This window comes from Cygnus atratus, chromosome 7 (assembly GCF_013377495.2).
Source record: "Cygnus atratus isolate AKBS03 ecotype Queensland, Australia chromosome 7, CAtr_DNAZoo_HiC_assembly, whole genome shotgun sequence".
Lineage (NCBI taxonomy): Eukaryota > Metazoa > Chordata > Aves > Anseriformes > Anatidae > Cygnus > Cygnus atratus.
Genome location: NC_066368.1, coordinates 1,483,295 through 1,505,946, shown reverse-complemented (window position 1 = coordinate 1,505,946; position 22,652 = coordinate 1,483,295). Strand labels below are relative to the sequence as shown.

General features: G+C 41.5%; 1 protein-coding gene across 1 annotated transcript; it reads left to right on the top strand.

The window, feature by feature from the left end:
• The first annotated feature begins 1,350 nt into the window (after positions 1–1,350).
• GLRX3 (glutaredoxin 3) lies at positions 1,351–21,979 on the top strand. Its single transcript, XM_035547591.2, has 11 exons — positions 1,351–1,497; positions 5,954–6,062; positions 8,928–9,002; positions 9,603–9,804; positions 14,846–15,018; positions 15,112–15,173; positions 17,855–17,912; positions 18,973–19,025; positions 20,084–20,123; positions 20,201–20,293; positions 21,713–21,979. Exons 1-11 carry the CDS (start codon positions 1,424–1,426, stop codon positions 21,761–21,763), a joined length of 990 nt encoding a protein of 329 aa, XP_035403484.1. The 5' UTR covers positions 1,351–1,423; the 3' UTR covers positions 21,764–21,979.
• Positions 21,980–22,652: the final 673 nt, after the last annotated feature.

Sequence of the window (22,652 nt, the reverse complement as noted above, 5' to 3'; positions counted from 1 at the left end):
GCTGCACCTCAAGTACTGTGTTCAGCTTTCGGCCCCTCACTACAAGAAGGACATCGAGGCCCTGGAGCGTGTCCAGAGAAGGGCTGCGAAGCGGATGAAGGGCCTGGAACACAAGTCCTGTGAGGAGTGGCTGAGGGAACTGGGGGTGTTTAGTCTGGAGAAGAGGAGGCTCAGGGAAGACCTTTTTGCTCCCTTGAACAACCAGAAAGGAAGGTGTGGGGAGCTGAGGTTGGCCTCTTCTCACAGATAACCAGCGACAGGACTAGAGGGAATGGCCTCAAGTTGTGCCAGGGGAGGTTCAGGTTGGAAATGAAGAGACATTTCTTCTCAGAAAGAGCAGTCAGGCGTTGGGACGGGTTGCCCAGGGAGGTGGTGGCGTCACCATCCCTGGGGGTGTTCAAGGAGAGGTTGGACGTGGTGCTTGGGGACATGGTTCAGTGGTGACATTGGTGGTAGGGGGGTGGTTGGACCAGAGGATCTTGAAAGGCTTTTCCAACTTTAATGATTCTGCGATTCTGTGAACAGCAACCTGATACGAATGGTAAGAACTATAAACAGCCTTTCCTTTTGTACATTTGGAAGTATTGGAAGCTTGGAAGTATTATTGCCCTGATGTGTTTTTTGAAGCAAGAGGTCACACAGCAAGAGCCAAAGATACTGCTGGGCAGCCTTCCTGCCCTCACATACCACATCCGTTCTCAGAGCTGACTTTGGACACACATCTCTTACACCCTCGTTACTCCTTTTTCAAACTTTTTGTTCTAATTTGTCTTTTCTACTGTAAGCTTCTGAGTTCCTTTAGTGTGTAAATTACATTAAATTGAAATATTGAAGTCTTTGCTTCACTAGAAAGTTCATTATTTCGGTAAGAAAAGCGTTGAGTAATAACTTTTAAAGGTGAAGACAAACTCGAGGTCTTGTTTAAATTATGGAAAAGTAATGAAGCTAATCCATATATGTACTTTATTTAGATATCCTTAATTCTTTTTATGGATATTCTCATCCAGAAGTGGTCTTGATTTGGTGACCGCTTTATGGACAGGAACCTTTCAGGAATAGGCCACTGACTGATTTTTTTTATTTTACTTTGAAATATCTCTAAGACTTTTGAGATATGCGGTTGTTTTGTTCCTTCACAAACGGGAAAGCCGTTCGGACTGAGACTGTTCACACCAGCCGCCGTTACCACAGCGGGTGACACCGCCCCGGGACGCCCCCCAGTCCCCGCCTCAGCCCTTCCCGCCCTCAGCGCCTGCGCCGAGGGGCGGCTCTGCGCCTGCGCGGGCTGCTCAGCCCAGGCTGCGCCAGCGCGGGCTGCGCCCCTATATGACGCGCCCCGCGCGCCGCGCGCCCCACGTGACGCGCTCCCCACGTGAGGCGGCGCCGCTCCTCCTCCTGCCCCTGCGGTCCGGTGGCGGCGGCCATGGCGGCGGCGGGGGCGGTGGCGGCGGCGGGCTCGGCCCAGCAGCTCGGGCAGCTCCTGCGGCAGCCCGGCGGGTGAGCGGCCGCCGGGGGGGCACCGGGGAGCAGGCACCGGCGGCGTTGTCCCGCCGCTGGGCCGGCCGCGGCCCGTCTGGGGCAGGCGCTGCCTCAGGGAGGGCCGCGGGGCCGCGCGCTGGGGGCGGCCTGGAGCAGCGCCTGAGGGGGCGGCGGGATCCTGCGGGGCGGGCCCGGAGGGGCCACGGGCGGCCCGCCGCGCCGCCACCGCCCTGCTGCTCGGCCCTGCGGTGGGGACGCCGGCGGGAGGCTCGCTCGCGTGTGCGCCTGCAGCCGCCTGCTGAAACCGCGGCGGTCTCAGGAAGAAGCCGGGCGACTTCGAGTTGGTGCCAGCAGCGGCGTTGGAATTCGGCCCTTCTCTCTGTGCCCACACCGCGGTGGGCTCTGCTCTTTATTACACCCGGTTTTTCTTTGGTCACCCGTTTGGTTCTGTGATGTTGGCACTGGTGATGGTCTTGGACCTGGTGCTTAGGGACATGGCTCGGTGGTGGCATTGGCAGTAGGGGGGTGGTTGGATCAGATGACCTTGGAGGGCTTCTCCAACCCTAATGATTCTGGGATCTTTCTCTGACTTGGAAGTGTTTGGCTTTGTTGGCTTTTCTTTGTCTCCCCTGAGAAACCAAAAAAAGCACACAAACCTTCACTCGCAGAGCTAACAGCACGTAACAACTCCCCCAAATCATAGATTTTTTTTAAAGTGGTCTCATTTCTGGATGATGATAGAATTTTAAATATGAGAATATAAGAATATAATGTAAGAATTTAAAATACATTAGCTTACTTAGCGTACTTCCTATATTTAGATTATCAAAACGTGAAAGTGAACGACGTCAAAATAATTTTAAACGTTGGCTTAAATAATGAAACGGGAAAGGCAAAAGTTTCTTAATATCTCTTTTAAAGATAAAGGTTTAGATCGGAAACGTGCAGAATTTCTAAGGGTCATCCTAATTCTATTTTACTGATAATTTTGCCTTTTTAAAGGAATTGTTGTTTTTTCCAAGCTAATAGGATTGCCACTAATCAGTTGCAAATGCCGTCATTTTATGTTGACACTTAATTTCTCAGGAGTTCTAGTTTAAGAAAATTAATCTCTTGCATCAACTTACTGGTAAGCGCTGTATTATGGAAGAAGTGTGAATTCGAAGGTTTATTTTTTTCCAAAACACATTTAAATTTTTAGAGTTTCAGAAGACGAACTGAGTCAGCGTCTTCAAAGTTTTTGAGTCTCTTCTCTCATCATTTTGTAGTCTGTTGTTTTGCATAGCCTACGTTTTAGAAAAGTCAGCGTATAAACCCAAGTGATTTGGGCTGCTGGTGAAAGAAAGAATATAAATACTTATAAACCATTTGCTGTCTAGGCTGAAAAAGTGGGTGAATTATGGAGCAATTATTTTCTGGATTTCCTAGGTAGAGAATGTCTCACTGTTCCGGTTCTACAGTCAACAGACTCTTTGTTTTAAAGGTGTGCTTTGTGAGTCTGTCTCACGCAAATTTTTTGTGTGGTAGAAACAGGACTTTCTGTGGAGGAATAAAAAGCCCAGAATGTGTGACACATCCTTCTAACTTACCTGCGGCTACTCAAGGTTAAGAAAGGTATCGGTGATGGAGGAAGTGAATTTCATTTTTGAGCCCAAAGTTTGTCCCCAAGAACATGAAATGTGGAATGATACAGGAAGAGAAACGTTGGGGCATGTTATAACCTTTTTGTTTCTATTCTATTTTATAGGTAATGATAATTTTTTTAGAAATATTATGGTTGAATATAGGAAGTATGTTGTTTAGAATCATCTGCTTCATTTTGTTAACTCTCAATTTTCTTAATATTTTTAATTATTTTTGTGTTTTTCAAGCTTCATTTAAAACACCCAGGTACCAAGAGGGTGATTACAGAATTTAGATTTTGAGTGAACTTTTTTTTTAAAAAAAAAAACAAAAAGCCCTTGGTGGAAATTAATTTTAAATATATAATTTTTATCTTTGTGAAGTGCACTGCAGCTGTATGTTGGCAAGGAAACACTAGGTTCTGGGGAAGCGAATGTGAAATAGCTGTGACTGTCCTTCCTCTCTGCTTGGCACACGCAGACGTTGGTGCGATGAGACGTGTCCCTCTGTGCGTACTGCGTCAGGATGAGCACTTGTGAGATGCGTCTCGCTAGCAGGGCAAGCGTTTGTGTTCCTCCTGCGTTCAGATAATAGAAGGAAAGTGCCTCGAGTCAGTTACTGGTGCTCTGGCCTGATGCGGAGCCATGGACTGCTTCTGCGTTCTTTACCCTCTGTTCTTCCCCGGCGTGGTTTCAGCCCCGGCAGCGTTCCCTTGCCCTGCTTGCAGCTCAGCAGATGCAAATTCTTCCTACGTGTGCGGGCGTTGTACAGTTGCCGTGACAGCTTGGCAACTGCATCCGCTTTGTTCTCTTTTATTAAGCCTGGAAGCTTTAACAGATCGAGGTAGAGTAGCCTGTTTTATGACTACAGTGACATCATAAAACTTGATTTTTTTTAAATACAATTTGTTTGGCTTTGGTCCATTTGTAGCAAGTTCCCTGAGCTCTTCCTGGTGTAAGTGTAAGTAAGCAGCGTGTGCCTGAAGAACAGTGTTGGAGGAGGTCTCCAGGTTGGAACTTCACAAGAAGGTTGTGACGGGCAAGTACAGGAAAACCAACCCTGGAGCAAATTTCTCGATTACTCTGCATCAGAGCGTGGTCTGGTCCCCGAAATACTGACCTGCTGCCGCCTCTGGCGTTTTAAAATTGCTGTGACTGGGCCCTCATGTACAGACAGAGGATGTCTCCCCTCCGTGCAGGCTTAAAAACCTGCGTGCTGAGCAGAGCTCCGGGATTCACGTGTTACTTCGAGCGTGAGACCTGAGCTTTCTTAAGGAGTCTGTATCAAATCCCATCTATAAGTAGAGAATAAATCATTTAAATGAGGATTTCAGTGCTGGTGTCAGTTGTGGGCAGTGAAGGCAGTCCAGAGCTGCTTTCTTGTAGTTAATAGTAGAGCTTGTAGTTCTTGTTAATAGCATGGCTGTTTTCTTGTAATTAAAGACACACCGTTTGTCTTTGGGATTGTTGCTGTTGGTGACTCGTAGGAAAGTGCTGGAAGAATCTGTGCAGGTGGCAGCGCAGGAGGTCCTGAGCTGTCCCCGGGCTCAGGTCTAAGCCTGCAAGGCTGGTGCTTGCAGGAAAACAGAGCTGTCCTGCTGTTCCTTCCCTTCAGCTGTCGCTAGCCTCTAAGTCCTGCCAAGTTTTAATCAGCTTTCAGAGCAGAACCATGCTCCGACTGGTGGCACGATGGGAAAAAAGACTGGCCTAATTATTCTGCACTTCTACCAAGGTTTCCTGGAATTGCTTTGGAAAATCGGCTTTATGAATTCTATAGTTCCATGGCTGAATTGAATTCGGCTTTGTATTCACAGTACGTGCTCAGATAACACAGCTGCTGTTCCGATATGGATGTTGTGCTGCCCGCAAGGCTATTACAATTTACAGTGAACTTCCATTATTGACTGATGAAAGACACTAAATGGCTTCTAGGGTATAGGTGCGTTGACTTCTGTATCTCTTCTGAAGCACATTAAAAGTAGTACACTGCGTGGTTTTTGTTCTGCATCTCCTGTTATCCCGCAGCTTTGACTTAAGCAAACCTGGAAAATGGAGTTGAAAATGAAATGTAAATAGCTGTCACTGTTGTTATCAAAGGCTGTTTGGTTGAGCTCGTGAGAGCCACCTCATGTACCCAGTGTGATGGGATTTGCTGAGCAGAGCTTGGGATCCATGCGTTACATTGAGCGGTTGTGGGAGACGTGAGGGTTCTCAAGGCGTCTGTATCAAAGCCCATTTATAAGTTACGAATAAATCATTTAAATGCTGTGTCTAATTAATACCAAACATCCAAGGAAACCTGGAATAAGAAGTTGAAGCACAATATGGTGTTTCAGTCGCTACAGTAGGGTGTTTTCTGAAAAGTCCCAGCTGACTTGAAAAGTTCCCACTTCCTTTCCTGGATAAGGAGCAGGGGGCAGTCGTGGCGCCGAGGAGGAGCCGGGCCTGTGGCTCCCAGGGCTTCTGAACCCAAAACCTGACGGGAGAGATGCGGGGTGCCCGAGAGGGGTTCTGAGGGCTTGGCCTCCATCACCTCCTGCGTTGCATCCTGTGGTGTTTCACTTGATCTCTGCCGTTCCGGCTTCTTGCTGTCTGACATTCCCACGGCCGATCCTTAGCTATCAGAACACGTGATGACGTTTTCTGTGCATCACCTTAGCAGTAGCGTTGGGTTTTGGTGCGGTTCCTGAAGAAGCAGTGGGGTTGTCTTCTCCGCGAGCTGTAGAAAATGTTCTCGGTTTCAGTTGTTGATTTCCTTCTCAGGAAGATACGTGGGTTTGTGTGCATGGCAAATCCAACTTTTATACTGCGTAATTCTAATTTAAAAATAAATGCTGTTATTTTTTTGATAGGTCCCTTGTAGTTGTCCACTTCTGGGCGCCATGGGCTCCTCAGTGTGCTCAGATGAACGAGGTCATGGCGACGCTCGCCAAGGAGCACACGCAGGTCACCTTCGTGACGGTAAGTCCCCGAGGCCAGCTGAGCTGGGCTTGTTTTAAGTGGAGGAGAGCTGTTATTGCCAAGAGGGAACAAAGTGCTGCGAAGTACGAGTACAGCTGTTCTGGAGGTTCTTTAATGACTTTGTGCTTGAAGACAAGAGTTGAATGTGTGGAAGAGGTATATCGAAAATTTAGTGGGATAGAAGTTCTAGCTTCATCCAAACGTGACACCGCAAGCTTAAATAACGTCTTCATTTTATCTTGGTATGGGAAAAAAAATTATCAGTCTGCTAAGATACAATGAAGAAATTTCTTTCATTAGCTAATTCGTCTGACAAATCAGCCTTTAAATTTGTGCCTGCAGCGTCTCAGTCCGTCCTTCCTGTGTGCAGCTGTATTTTTGCAGCGTGACTCTTTTTGTCTGTGGTTTTGAGATTACATTTGAAAAGAACGGTGTTTCTAAACTACTGGAGGTCTCCTTTGTTCCCATGATGTTACTAGTTGGCTGCATAGATCCTAGGATGGATATCTTAGTTGATTTTCTGTCCGATACTTAAGATGAACTGTGATCTTCATGTAGTTTGTGGGAAAGACAGTTTAAGCTTACACATGTTGATGCTCTAAGGTGGCAGGGCTGTCGTGCTGGATGGTGTGTACACAAAGGAGTTGCTGTATCTTTGTGAGATCATCTGCACATCCTAGCAAGAACCAGTGTGGAGGGGAAAACGAATACACTTCATCCATGTGCTGCTTACTTTAAAAGAACTCTTGTTAATGAGACGCCTCTGATTATGGGGGCAGGGAGTAATGGAAGAGCCAGCTGTTTGTGAATATTTTCATTTGATTTGTGACAGCTTTTAGTGTTTTTTAATGATCCCTCTCTCAGTTGGTATTTCTTCCTGTAAAACAGGAGGATGGAACTATTTTAATTGGGTTATTTTATGAACCAGAGCTTCAAAGGACAAATTTTCAACATTTTGAAAATCGGAGATGCGTGTTTTTATAGAGTAGTTGTAGCTTTTAGTAGCTCCAAGAAAGTGTGAAAACTCTTTTCTGTCCTCGTGGCCGTGTGCTGCGAAGCTGAGGTAATCGCACCTGCCCCCTTGCCCCACCAAAACTCCTGTAGTGCTTTAGAGAAAGCAATCTATGGAAAGTCTTGGGTAAATTCTCTTGCTATGGGTTTTCTTTGTGATTCCTCATGGGGATGTGTTTGGTTTTTGGAGGTTCTGTCTGATTTTGGTCCATGTTCCAGAGTAGCCAGAATCTGAATTTTCTTTGGCCTTTTACCTCATCAAATGGTTACAGCTGGCTAACCAAGAGTGCTGTGCCACAGTGCAAATCCTAAACAGTCGCATTCTACAACAGAGCTAAGCAATAGCGAAATGAACTTCAGCACTGACAATAAGTATTGCAGTTATTTTAAAAGCAATTTCTCACTTTAGTTGTTGCATATCCTAATTTTAAGATCCTTGCCGTGGTTAAAACGGAAGTGTTTTTATGGTGAGAAATAGTTAGAAACACTGCTTTGAAAAGAGCTGACAATAAGAGCAAGTTACTGGAATAAGAAATGAAATCTGTTGTGTGTGTGTGAACCTCACCAGAGTGGAACATAAATAATCAGGTAAGCAGGAAACTTTACTGGAAAAGAAAAATTCATATGGATATGTCACTTAATCAATCATCTTCCCCTCGGAGGAGACCAGCTAATTGAAATCTATTTCCAGGTTTCAGTTTACAGCTTTAGTTTCTCTGCTCTTGTTGAAGCATTTACAGGAGTAGAGGCGGAGATGAACTCTGCTTTGAGTTACTCTGTTGGGTTGTTTCCGTGTTCAGCAAGTTCATTAAGAGCCTGTATGGCTTAGGCAAATCAAAACGTGCTGTAGTGTTAAAGCATTCAGAGGTTTGCTACGTTTCAGCTGAGTGAGAAGGATCAGTAATGTCTAAAGTAATGCAGTAGGGTTGGACAGGAGGGCGGGAGCAAGCTGTTAAGTAGCTCTCAGTGCTTGCTCCTGAAGTGTCACTGTGCGGTTTGGGGAAGAAGATTTTGAAAGGCTTTTTCTTCTATATCCTCGATCGCAGGCTTCTGTTTGAAACATATCTATTAGCGTTTTTTTTACCATTGACTCTGCGGTTGCTATAGAGTTGGCGTTTTAAACAGTCTTGCGCTGTAACTTCTGTCCCTCAAGTAATCTTTTAGCCCATGCGTAGAAAACCATAAATCTGCGTCAATTAAAAGATGCATTTTCTTGATATTTTACTACATTGTGTAATTTCAAGGTATGCCTTTGAAGGCTGAATGAGATTAGAACCAATAATCTAAACAAGCTTTGCACTCAATACTTAGTAGCCTTGTAGGAGTTAAAAATAAAATTTAGTAGGCATCAATAGCTTATTGAAGAAATGCTCCTTTTTGCTTCATAATTTGCAGAAGGCTGCAAAAGTCAGTCGTGATGTACAGCCCCTAGAAATTAGTCAATAGAGCAAACAGCGAGAATTGCTGTGGGCAGAAAATAAGCACTGTGATCATGACATAACTGGGGTCAATGATTTATGGATTTCAATATAGTAGTAGCTGCATATGATTGAAAATTTACTAGGTCACCAGTGCACCAAAAATTTTATTCGCAGCCTCCAGGCATCTTTGGAAATGTGCAACAAAATAAAAACCTCTGAACCTGTTTTGACACTGTAGGCTCAGTGGATGACACGCCAACCCAGTGAGTCTCATTTAAATGCAAATACGTCACAAACTCCTGCATCAAATTCCTTTTAAAATGTATAAAACGTATTGAAGAACATTTTAGACAGGTTTGACATCCACAATTGGGCTTTAAAGAAGATTATGAAAATAAAACTATCTTTCTCTCTCCTTGTTCTTGTTTTTTAGCTGGAAGCTGAGGCTGTGCCTGAAGTGTCTGAAAAATATGAAATTAGTTCTGTTCCAACGTTCTTATTCTTTAAGGTAAGAGAAAACGGGTTTAAGAGAGAATGAGCTTCTAATATGTATACTCTTTTTATTACTGCTGGAAAAGCAGAAACTTGGTAGGAACTCTCACAATGAAGAAACGTTTGCGTGTCTGAGCTATTCTATCCAGTCGAACCTAAAAAAGTAAACAAATGATTCTGTGTAATATTTCAGAGGTTCCAACTTAATTGCTTTAGGATTTGTATAAAGGTTTTATTTTAGCTGTCATACTTTCTTGGGTCATATGTTTTGGTAATATTCCCTAGCTATTGTACTACGACATGACAAAACAAACGAGCAAATAATCTTTTGGTAGAAACAACAAGTGTGTATGGAGCGCATTTGCCTGTGATGATAAAATTCAAAATATTTTATCACTCTTTTAATAGCAAACTTTGCTAGTGTTAAGAGTAGCTAGCTAACAGAATGGTATGAGTCTTGAGTCAGCTGGAACTAAAGATTGGCTGAAAGATCAATACAGTAATCCCCTCTGCATCTGAAAATCTCTATTTTTTATGGTGGTTTTTACTATTTTTTATGACAGTACAAATTCTGGATTTAATCCTTTAACACAAGCGTGTATGTTGGCTTCCCTAGAACTCTCAGAAAGTCGACAGATTAGATGGTGCACATGCCCCAGAGCTGACCAAGAAAGTCCAGCGCCACGCGTCCAGCAGTTCTGTGTCTGCTGGCTCTAACGACAGCACAAAAGAAGATCTGACTGCGCGTCTGAAGAAACTCATCAATGCTGCCCCTTGCATGCTGTTCATGAAAGGCTCTCCGAAAGAGCCTCGGTGTGGTAAGGATTTTCTGAAGTTCCTGTTCAATATGGCAATGCTTGCTTTAGGCTGTTTTTCAGAATTACTCGGTTCTGTGGAGTTACAGCCTAACAGTGTCTTGCATGCTTAGAAACACGAAGGTGTTCCCATATTGCTTATCTGCAGCTAGAAAACTGCCGTTCCCTTGCTTAAATTTTGGAAACGGAATGACAGAATAGGTGCTTTCCAAAGAACACGTGCAGTGCTATCCTTGAACTAGGATGCTTCTCCTGAGGTTCAGTTGCAGTGTATTTTGTGCGTTGTTACACGTGTTAAATTCTCTGAAGAGAATTGTTCAACTCAAGGAATAACAAGAATTGACTGACATCTGGCATTGCTGTTGCCGTTTTGGAAAAAGAAAATAAAGCCATTCTAGCTGGTAAAATTGAAAGACAGTAGCATGATTCTGCCAGGGTGGAAATGCTTTTTCTTAAACCTAGTGCTTTTAATCCTTGCTCACTGTTTAGGGCGCGTGGTTCCCAGCTACCTTGAAGTGTTGATCTGTACTGGGAAAGCAGATAAATGTTGAAGAGTGAAGTTGTTAAGTACTGTGAAGCTGCCTTCCTTCTGCTCAGGCAGTCAAGAAGTTGCTTTGGGGAACTGACTTTGCAGAGCCTTCTGTGATGCTCTGCGGGAGGTGACTAGAAGGGTGGGGATTGCTTGACCAGGCAGCGCTCTTGGCAGTGCTTGCTTGGTGTTGGCTTCCTCTTGTTCTGGTGTAGCTCTGTGGGCATCATTTTGGCAATTAACACAATGCTCTCCGGGTTGTCCGCTTTGAGCGTAATCCCCACCTGCCTTCTGGGGACAGATGTCAGGACAACAGCTTCTTTAAGTTCATCTTCACTTGTCAACCTGCTCCTTACCCACCAGTCTTTCTGCTGATACCTTAGAGGAGTGCACGCTTAGCTCCTAGTTTGTGCTGTTATTTTCAGATGCACCTTTTCCCCAAACCACATATCCCACCTTGGGAGGAGGGGAGAAATAAATAATTAAAGCAACCAAGGAGCAAAATGCAGTGTGGGAAAACAACCACAACCATTCATTCCTCGTTTCTCTCCACATCTACAGGACACATTGGTTTGGTGGAGTGAGAATAACATGGACTCGCGATACGTGACTTGGAAACAGCCTCTGCTGTTCTGCATTGCGTCTGCGAAGGCTTCGCCTTACAGGAGAGCAGTTTTCTTGTCGGGAGCTATGCTGTGGCTCTGTTTATTGCAATTGTCAATTAGGTCCGTAGAGGAAGTAGGTCTTTTCATTAACTTCAGGTAGCTTTGGGTCAGGATCAGTGCTTGACAAAGTTTTGGGTTATTCCGAAGTAGATCTGTGAGGTGCAGCCATACATCCTGAAATAACCCCAAGTCATAGCGCGGTGCTCTGATGAGCCCTGACTGTTGGTGAGTACGTTTGGGGTGCCTGTTCGGGGCAGGTTGTTCAGCTGCGTGTTTAGGTTTCGCTGTGCTGGACGCTGACGTGGCAGTGCTGTCAGCGAGCCTGCTGTGCTTGTGCTGCGAGTTTGGCGGGCGTGTGGCGAGCCGTGAGGGCGGGCACGGGCTGTGAGGGAGGCACGGCTCTTGCTGTGTCCGCGGTGAGCCCACGAGCGCTGTGCAGGCAGGAGCGGCTGTGCCCCGACCCGCTGCGTGCCCAGCTTCTCCTTACGCCTCAGGCAGCCGCGGGCCGGGGCAGCACCAGCCGGCAGCACGGGCACGGCACAGCTCCTCTGCGGGTGCTGAGCAGGCTGCCGGGCAGATTTAAAGTTATGTAGGAGAGAGACCCCTTCCGGATTTCTGTGTGTTTTCATTGTTGATGGGAGAGTCTATTTAAAAACGCAAACCGAAAGGACGTTCTGAGGCATCAGAACTGAGGACAGTCAGGTACTGTGGCATAAACTCAGTATGGAAAGTGGATTAAAAGTATAACGCGGGTTCATTTGCTTGTGTTAATGTGGTAGGGTAGGTATTTCTTCAAACTTTCAGTTCCTGCGTTTGATCCCTGGTACCCCTGAAAAATACAAGGGAGGAGCTTACCTAAATGATGCATGTATTAAAATGTAGTGCAACACCCAAGATCATCTGAACATACAGCTCTGCATTTTGTAGCTAAATACTGTGCCTGCCGTAGACTGCTTTGATAGCTCCTGGCAGACATCCTTGAATAGACACAGCCTTTCTCAAGGTGAAATAAGGTAACGTTTTGTCAAAGATAATACGGATCTGCTATACCAGTAGTAGGAATAATATAAATACGATTAAATAAAAGGAGCCGTACCTGTTAAAAGGTGAAGATGCTTGTGACTGATACCTATTCTGATACAAATAATAGGTGTGCCCTGGTGTCTTCAGTGCAGTTGGCAAGTAGTGGGAAACCTTGTCCACCAGCGTAACTTGAAATCTTTTTGTAGTTTGTGGCTTCTCCCTTGGAAAAAAACAGCTAAGCATAGGGTAAGGTAAGCTGTGTGGGTCCTGGCAGCTGTAGGTGGTTGCTGTGGTCATTGGGTTATTTCATCAGATCCCTTCAGCCTGTGATAGCATTTATTTGCTTCGTTGATGAAGTCATTTATTTAGGTTGAGTGGCATTTATGACTTTGTAGATATAGCTTAAAATGTTTTGTTCAGTTTGATTATTCCGTGCAATATGTGTATAGTATTTCTCAGAAATTCAACCTAAATCTTTTGTTACGGAAGTAAAGCTGTTCTGGCACTTCATCCCGAAGCATAATACTTGCAGACTGCTACCATAACCCTTCAAAATGAAACACAACCAATCAATCTTTCTAGTTTGCATGTAATTGCCTACAGCTAAAATAAAGCTCCCCCCCACTGCCTCTTACAGTAGAAATGAGCTAATATATTGGTGATAGAATAACCATCAGCAATCAGCCTTTAGCTGTTTGCTAATGAACTCCCAGATGTATGGAAGAATTCAGAATCTGTGTTTTACTTCAGGCTGTACATGAACTTAACACTTCGGTTGTAGAAAGAAAAGCAACTTAGATGCCATACATATAAATACTGCTACTTCATATCTCAATAAATTGCAGATCATGAAAACTGCAGAAAGCTGTAGTAAAAATCCATATTTCAAAAACTAATAGGTGGTCCTGCAAGCTGAAATCAAAGGTTCTTCTTGTACGGCGCTCTGATTCTTTTTCTAATTTAAAGCTTCTTTTTTTCCCTTTATTAAAGCCTTTAAGCATCTTTTTTTTAAACATTTGTATAGAGGTTTTCATCTGTCTGCACAGCGCTTGTTGGAGTTCTTTTAGGGAAATTAGTAGGATTGCAAGGGCATTTGCCTATGCAAGAATGAGTTGGTGAAGATCTAACACGTTATCACCTTGCGTTAAGGACAGGTTCTCAGGGATTGCTTTTGCAAACTGTACGGCAGTGTAATCTAGCGGGTTTGTATTTCATTAGAAGGGAAGTTCACTAATACAACAGCAGTAGGTGTTGAAATACTTTAGGATAAAGAACACATGTTAAAAATGAAGTACAGCTCCAGAATCTTTCAGTGTGTGGCTATGTATTTAGCAGTTCCTTCTCAGTAGTATGATTTTCATAGAAGGGCAAGTAGAGGAGCAGCGGAGTTGTGGATCAAGATCTGCTCATTAGCTCTAAAGATCCAATCCTTGCCTGCCTTATGCTGTAAAGTACAGCGGACCTGTTCCTAGCCGTTTGCTTTACAGACTAAATATCTGTGCTGGACTGTGAAACGCGTAGTAGGCCGATGTCTTCTGCAGAGGACCGTTTGTGCCTCTGCGTTGGTGGAAGTGTTAAATGGATGAAGGTGACATTGAACATCAAAGGCTAAGGTTTCTTTTTGCATTAGCCCGTAAAGAATGGACTTGTTGACTTGAAGGATACAGCCTGGGGTGTGGGGTTGTGGTGTTTAAGTAATTTCAAAGAGTTTCTGTGGAGAGTAATTGTCTTAAAATTTTCTTTTAGAGACATCAATTTCATGTTTCACTTTAATAAAAGAGAGTGGCGAATTTAAAATAGAAGGAGAATTGTTGGGAAAATGAAATTCTATGTGCGTTTCCCCCTAGTGTAAGAAGATTTAGTTAAGTTCTGTAATACTAGAGTTTTCACAAATGCAACTTCTTATATAAGACATGATGATTTTATTTCGAAGAAGATTCTTAATTTGGAAGAAGATTCTTAGTTACAGAAGGGAATAACTTTTTTTTTGAGGTTGGCCTCATAATTTATAAAATCTGGATGTTTATACTAATATTCAGTGCTTAATATCCTTCAGAAAAAAATGTCGGAGTAGGGCTCAATGAAAATTGGTCATAAAAGGAAAAACAAAGCATGGTATGCAAGTATCACAAGGGTGGTTAAATAATATTATATACTCATGGGAACATAGAGATTAAAAAAATGGAGGAATCTGCATTTTTACCCTGAAGTAGGAAAGGACACACTCTTAAAATAAAAGTATTAGGAAACAAACATTAAAGGCAAGTTTCTAAGTTAAATTGGTGATGTAGTAGTGGGTTTGAATCCCAGTTCTGTGTTGTCAACTTCCCCTGGTTTTGGAGCAGTAGAAGGAAGGTCAGTAGTAGCTAGAGAAAGAAATGACAGCAGCAGAGAAAATGATTTGCCAGTGGAGGAATGAAATGAAGGCTACTGCAGATGCCATTACAGTTACCGAGCAGCTTTTCTTCTTTAGGAATGCTGCGTGGAGAAGAGCTGGAGGAGACAGAATAAGAGAGTGCATTTAGCTTAGCTTTTATTAAAGCTGTGTTGGAACAACAGACAAGTATATGAAGGTCGCTGTGTCGCTTTGCATGTAGGGAAGCTCCAGACTCACCAAGCTGTCTGTGTACTTGTAATCCCAGTAACAAATACACTTTTTCCTCCTTTATACTATTTGAGAATATTAATAGAGCAATATGTAACGCATTATAACTTATCGGGAATTTCCTGTATGGAAGAATTGCATATTTTTTAATGAATGAAGTTTAATGCAGATACAGGAATACTGTGCTTATACTTATATATATTTCTTTTCTTGTGTTTGCAGGTTTCAGCAAACAAATGGTGGAGATACTGAACAAACATGGTATTTCATTTAGCAGTTTTGATATTTTTTCTGATGAAGAAGTTCGTCAGGGGCTGAAAACATATTCTAATTGGCCAACTTATCCACAGTTGTACGTAGCTGGAGAGCTTATAGGTGGACTTGATATTATCAAGGTTAGATAATGAGAAATATCTTAATCTTGGTAATTGTCAGAAGCACGGGGGGTTTTTTGTCTTACATTGATTTTTCTCCTCCAATCTCTCTAGGAACTTGAGGCTTCTGGAGAACTGGATACAATCTGTCCGAAGGCACAGAAGTTAGAGGACAGGTATGATGTATTGTCATTGTTTTAAGGAGGTCTATTTTTGAGACTTCCTGTCTTTTCATTTTTACAGAAGAATACCTGTATTTACCCTCTGCATTCCTGTTCTTTAACTTTATCAGTAACTTGGGATGGTTTAAGTTGGAAAGACTCGAGATCATCTTTAAAGATCACCTAGTTCCAACCCCCCTGCCATGGACGGGGATACCTTCCACTAGATCAGGTTGCTCAAGGTCCCCAAATTTCCTTTCAATTACAGAAATCCTATAATCCTTATTTCAAGTTGTTTAACATGTTCTGTTTTCTATACAGTAAGCATCTCTTTATATGAAATTACTAAGCTGTACTGTTATTACAGGCTTTGCTTATTACATTTATAATTGGTTAATTTTTTATTATGGCAGGAGTATATAGATCTTTGTCTTTTTTTTAAAAGAATTTATTCTTTGAAGGTAACTGAGAAAATCCCCTTCTGAACACGCTAGTAACTTCTGCTAGCTTCATTTGACGCAGGCTTCGTAACTGTGATGTTACTGTAGGCAAAATACTTAGGCTTCTGCTCATTTTTCTTGATTACTCCTGTCCTTCAGCTCCTGTTTTCTTTCACCTTGGCCACATAAGCATATGCTGCATCAGTAGGCAGCGCTGCTTCCTGAATCAGAGGTAATATCTAGAAACCAATTTGTCCTCCTTTAACCTTCCTGCTTGAAGATTCACTCCTGTTTGAAATTCCGACGTGCCCCAGGCAGTCAAGCTCCGTATATCTGACAGGTCGTTCTGTTTGAGAAGATGCTGGTACACGTGGCACTCCTTTCTGGTTTGCCTCATTTACTGGCAAGGTGGCCTGTGCCTTGAAGGCAAATATGTAAGCAGAGATTTCCCACTTGCTGTCTGAAGATGGCAAGAGCAAGTTTTACGGAGCTCTAGATGAGACTGGTGCTGGTCTTTTGGTTTCTCCGCCCAGTGGAGAACTAATGTGCTGAAACCCATTTTGATAACAGTGGTAAAGTTATAAATTCCTTTTTCACTTGTACTGTGCCTGAAGTTCATGCATTGTTACTCTAGGAGGGTAACTTGTAAATTGTTTCACTGAGATCACAGAAATCCTCACCTTTTGCAGTTTGAGACTAAATTATATCTGAAAATGAGATTGTGACCATGTTACTTTAAAAAAAATCTATTCTAGAAATCTTCCTTTAATCTCTTTCTTAACCTTTCTGCAAAATGGCATAACCTGTAACTTCATTGAATTTATACGTAATTTTTTGCTTTGCCTGGTCTGTTTGAGGGGGAGAAGATAATTTGAAGTGTCCTACACTTGGTTTTAATAGAGCAAAATTATTGGTATAGCAAATGTCTCCCTAAAGGAGCCGCGGCATCTTTTAAACAGGCATGTGAATTTTATCAATTTTATCCAATTTTGACGTAGAAATGGTGTGAAGGCAAACTGGATGAGTCGCAATCTGCTTCTTGTTGCCTAGTTTATTCTTGCTCTTTAAGTTAGGTGCTAGTTTATGAGGTTAACACGTAACAGTTCTTTCTGTTGACAACTGGGAAGTTCTTTACTCTGACACGTTAGTTTTTCTTTGTAGTTAACCTCATACTTAATTCTGGGGCAACTTCCATCTCTTTCAAGCTACACTCACTCTATCAGTTGCTCATAAGAAAAAAACACAGATGGGCTAGCTGCCCAAGACTCAGTAAAATGAAGGAAATTGGTAGTAGAATCTATTTAATGCCAAATTGCATTCCGTTACTCAGTGTTTGATCTCTTCTGATCAGTGAACTGTGTCATCTTCTGAAAATCGCCTGGAAAATGGGCTCTGGAAGTCAGCTTACTTTAGTGAGGCAGATCTGGAGCCTGAGGAACCAGCTCAGATTGCAGTAGTTCATCCTCACTGTAGATGTTAGTGTAACTGTTGCTTTTTACCCTAGAGGTGACTTGGATGGAAAGATTGTTGGCTTTAGGTTTGTATGTGCACAGGCTGTAGGTCACCAGCAAAACTTCGGTATTTTGCAAAGCCCCTGGATCCTCCAGTCTAGGATTACTTCGCGCTGTGTGAAACTTCAGAGAAAATGCCCAGCTGCCATGCGTTTTATAGAGGGTAACGTACCTTTAGCAAGAAACTGTTGGACAGCAGGTTCTGCTTTTTCATCAGCTGTCACAGAAAGGCTTAACTAAAAGGACAGGGAAAGGTGGAGACCGTCTGGTTTTGTGGGTGAACCAGCAGCAGCCAGGGCAGAGTGGACCTATTCCTGAGTTCCAGTAGTGGTTTGTCCGTAGTGATTGTGACTGATTCTAGGTATGGCTTTTCTTCTTCAGAAGACGGTCTTGCATGTAGAACAAGAAACATCACTGTGTTCAGTGTGTGGAAAAGCAATATATGAGTAAGTGTGCATCCTGTGTGAAAAAATCCTAAAAGGATGTTTCTCCTAAATTTGTTGCTGCTTGATACTTAGAGGTCAATCTAGAAAAGTAAATTGTTGCTCTAAAAGTAACAGGATTGTTCAATTTCATTCAGTAGAAGTACTGTAAACAATATAAATGGAATTGTTTATAGTACTGCTTTAAATGCAGTTGCTGAAGCTGTAGATTGCTGTCTTTCCACTTCTTGCATTTGTTTTCTTGTTGAAACTGAGATTGCGAAATAACTGAGCTGTTTTGTCTTTTTTCCTGTTTTCTGTAGGCTTAAAACCTTGATAAACAAAGCTCCTGTGATGCTTTTTATGAAGGGAAACAAACAGGTAAGTTTAAAAAAAAGTACATATATTCTGCAACACTTAAACAGCTACGGTTACTACTTTTCCTTGCTTAATAAAAGTCGGTGGTTCTGGGTAGTTATGTCTCTTTATGTGGTACTTCTGTGAGTAACAGAAGAACAGTCTATATTTTAGCTGATTGAAATACATTGCTCAAATGTTGATAGCGTTGTTACAAACCAAGCATGAAATTCTCCGGTTTTAGTGACATCTGTCAATTGATCTACGGTGCAGGAATGAATGGAAGAACTGTGCGTGTCGGTTTGGTCTTGCCGTATTGATTGTCTTTGCAGATAACAGGTTTTCTTCTGGTGTACCGAGTGCTGTCTCTGTCTGTCCTACTTGAAGCATACTCCTTGACTATTACCTGATGCTTTAACTTTGTCTACATGTTTGTTTTTGAAGTTTCCCTCTGGTGACCTAGTTGCATTGGGTGTCCTATTCTTTTCAGTTTCTCTGATTTTATTATGCTTTCACAACTGCTTTGAAAAACGTGGATGCTCTGTCCCTACACTGTCAATGTAAAGAGTTTGCAGTACATAATTCAAATTAATAATTGGAAGTGGGCGTTGCTGTACACGTACACTATTTATCGGTTGACCATAGCGTGCTACTCTCTCCAGAATGGTTAAATAAAGGGTGGAGTAAGTCTCCACATAATCTGTTTTACAAATGCATGCCAGGCATACACAACCTATGTATGACTGTGGCTTTTTGAATGTTAAGAAACTTCCGAAGCCCCACTAGTTTCCAAGATAATATCACCAAACCTAGAAAACAGATTCACCTTGTATCACTTCGCAGCTGAGGAAAGTGGTTAATATTCTCAGACTTCTCATTTACTTCCAAGTATATTAAGAAAGATGTTCGGTAGAGTTTGAAGCTTAGCGTGGAAAGAAGAATGAAAAAAGGATTAGTAGTATTGCTCATTCAGTAAGGTTGCCATTAGCAAGAAATTGATAATAGCTTTAGTGTAACTTGGAGCTGGAATGTTGTGGATTAAATATAGCAGAAATGTGCTAATGTCTGTGTTTTTGCATTCTAGACTGCAAAATGTGGATTCAGCAAGCAAATTATAGAAATCATAAATAATACTGGGTATGTAAGTCTATGTAATTTAGGAAGCCAGTTCTGTTTTAACAACTGCAGTTGGATATTTTCCAAACTCTTTATTTATGGTGGAAGACTTCCCAGAATGTCATTTTCTTTGTTCAGAAGTATTTGAGTATCCCTATATAAAAGCCAGTAGTGTAAATCCCTACTCCGTTCGTTTGATACGAAGTCAAACGTGGTGTGGCTGATATTGCACTGCTTTAGCTCTGCTACGTAGTGATTGTCTTGCTCTGATTGAACAGGTTATTGCAACAGTAATTTTTTTTGCTGTTGACATTAAAGAAATCCTTCCAATCTGATAAGCAGCTCCTCTTAGAGGTCCCTCTTGATCAGTTTCCTTAATCTTGGAGCCTCTTGTTATGTAGTCTCAATTTTCATCCTCAAAGCAGTTACTTCTGTAGTGAGAGAGAGATTAGTATCATCTTTCTTTGAATAAACCCATGTGCCATTTGTACTGCTAGTGTGAGGTTAAGCAGTTGCCTCGATAACTAAATGTTAGAATGATTTATTGTTTTAGATGACAGACAACTAGAAAGGAACTGTATATATCAACAGACAGTTTGGAAATAAGTAGCAGTTACTCCAATTGCTATTCCCTGTCATTGACCCTATCTGCTGGAAGGAGTCTACATCCTTCCCAGTCACTGAAGACTGACAGATCTTTGGATGCAAGGAATTGCGTAACACAGCTCAAATATGAATCAACCAGTACTCAAATTTGCACTGGCATTTTATTATGGGTGTTTTTTTTTTGCAAGTAATATATGAAGATAATGAAATAGTTGTAGCTGGATGATTCCCCAGTAAAAACTTCCAAAGTATGTCTTTTCTTTTTTTTAAGCTAATACTGACCAGAATTGCTTTGAACACGTTTGCTCAATAACAGTATAAGCCATACAGCTTAATTTTTTAGCACATTATGTTGTCATCTGGGCATTGTAAGGAGTTTCCCATGAAACTAGATATTTTTTAGATTAGTTCCTGATGCCTATGGAGCTGATGTTTTTCTTTATCATTATAAACCCTTTTTCTTCCCTTTCTAGTGTTGATTATGAGACATTCGACATACTGGAGGATGAAGAGGTAATTAAGTCTTTCCATCACTGTTTGTCGTTACTTTTCCTAAAGTTGAAGTTTACAGTTAAGGTTGTTTTTCTTAGGTGCGGCAAGGATTAAAAACCTATTCAAACTGGCCAACGTATCCTCAGTTATATGTGAAAGGTGAACTTGTTGGAGGCTTGGATATTGTTAAGGTAAGAATGGCAGAATCAATGTAAATTGACCACTTGTTTTAAAACTTGAAAAATGTTTTCTGCCTATAACACCCGGAAATGTCTGTGTAGTGGCCGTGGATCTTGAAACTGAGCGTCTTGGTTGTTTTTAGTGTGACTTCCATTAGCTCAACATACACTTGAAAGGAGCTCTAAATCTCTACCATTCTCATATGCCAAGATTTATCAGTGAAATGTATTTTCTTGACAGCAGTCAGTTACTGTTACTGTAAAGACCATTTTTACCCTGTGGGTGTATTTTTACAGGTTTCTCTTCTTAGTTTTACTTCTGACATTGCTTTTCTCAAATAAGGTGGGTGAGACATTTTTTCCTACCAAAGAGTCTCATTTCTGGAAAAAAGTAAGGTTTATTGTAGTTGTTTGAACAGACCCTGAAGCAACAAAAATAGATCTGCATCTGTTACTGTGGTTTTTGATTTTTGTAACAGCAGGCACAGTGTTCTAAACCCCAAATACTCTTGAGCCCATTCTTGTCTGAATGTTTTATAGCCAATTCCTCAGACATTGTAACTCTTGGGAAGATGCAATCGATAAATCTCATTTAGTTCTAAAAATACTGGTATTACTTAAATTATATAGATTACTTTAATTTTATTTATTTAACAAGTGTGTGGGTTACTTCAGTGATCAGTAAGTATAGTCTTGGGCATTGCGGAGATGCTACAAAATACTTCTCTCACTGGTATTTAAATATAATTTGTCTATTTGTGTTGTTAGGCTGTATTCGGTTCCCGGTAAATTGTATGGGTAGATGAATGTTGTCAGTACTTTAAAGTGCATTCCATTATACAGCATAATATGAAATAAAACTGAGATAGAGCTGTTTCTCTTGAGATGTGGGAAAAGAAAATACACTCCATAACGCGTTATTTTAAAACTGTTTCCTGGTTTTCTCTATCTGTTTGGTAAGTTAAAGCCTCAATTTGAATTAAGCCGTGAAGATAATACACACAAGTACTTCTTATTTATAACTCTTATAAATCTCATTGTCTGGTTTGACAGATTTTGTTACCAGCACATGTTAAAACAGTGGGTGAGGTTTTTTTCATTTTGGGTGTTGTAAAATTTTGTATATGCTTAGATGTATCTAGAAGGAGATGTACCAGGGGATGTTTACCTCTTAAAGTTGATAACAATTAATCCTTTTTGAAGGTTTCTTTTCCCTAAATAAGCACCCTCTTTTACTTGATAGACACAAAATAGAATTTAAATTCAAGATTATGAACTTTAAAGAGTCTTGGTCAAGAGGGACCTCTAGTGGGTCGTGTAGTTCATCCCCTTAATAGCCACGGAATTGATCTGTAAACTGTCCCTATTGAAGCTGTGTTAGTGTAATCACAAAATGTACAGAGAATAATTGTTTTGTACATTTCTTTACAGGAGCTAAAAGAAAATGGTGAACTGTTGCCTATTCTGAAGGGAGAAAATTAATGTCAACGGACGGCAATGGGAACTGAAGTACTTTGAACAATTACTCATTTATGGATTATATTGGAGCAATATACTACTAAACCCTGTGGAACTGATCAGAAGTAAATAAAGGCTTCTCATGTACTCTGTATTTCACAAGACCATGTTACATGTGAACATATGTATTTCCACTGAAGATAAAGTCAAGTTCTTCAATTAAAATACAATGTTGAAGAAGTTTGGGGTTTTTATTTTGATTTCAATGTATTCATTGCACTCAGCTGTTCAAGAATCAAGTAATGCGTTGCACTACTGTATAGGACTAAATTGCGTCTTTCTGGGGCCCAGCTATCATTAGGAGAATATTAATGGCAATACCTCTGTGGTATGGAGTGTAATAACTTTCTGTCACTGCTAATATTTATTTTAATGTCTCGTGAGTGAGAAAATGCTGTTGAAACCTTAATCCAGTGCACCATTAGGAAGTTGTTATTAATGAGTTTCAGCTGTATACTGTGCATCTTCATTATCTAAGCAGGTACAGTAATTGTCAATTTCAGAAATTAGACCAATTTTAACGTAGCTTTTTGGACATGTTTAAATTTTAGTGGAAGTGAGCCAATAAATGCAATGATTAGGCCAGTCTTGTGATGTATTCTCAATGTTACTTCATTTAGAAGGAAAGGTTTACTTTCTTGGGCTACAACTTCTTTAGTTTAATTTAATATGTTAATATAGAAATCCTTTTTTTCTGGAGTTTTTAAAATTTTTTTGATCTTTGTTTCAGTACTGGTAATACTAAGAAACAGAGTGAGCTCTAACAACGGGCTGACCATGAAACCAGCTACAGCACAGGTATACTTGCAAGTGTGTACTGGGTGTTTTACCTTTTGGAAAAATAAAGCAAAAC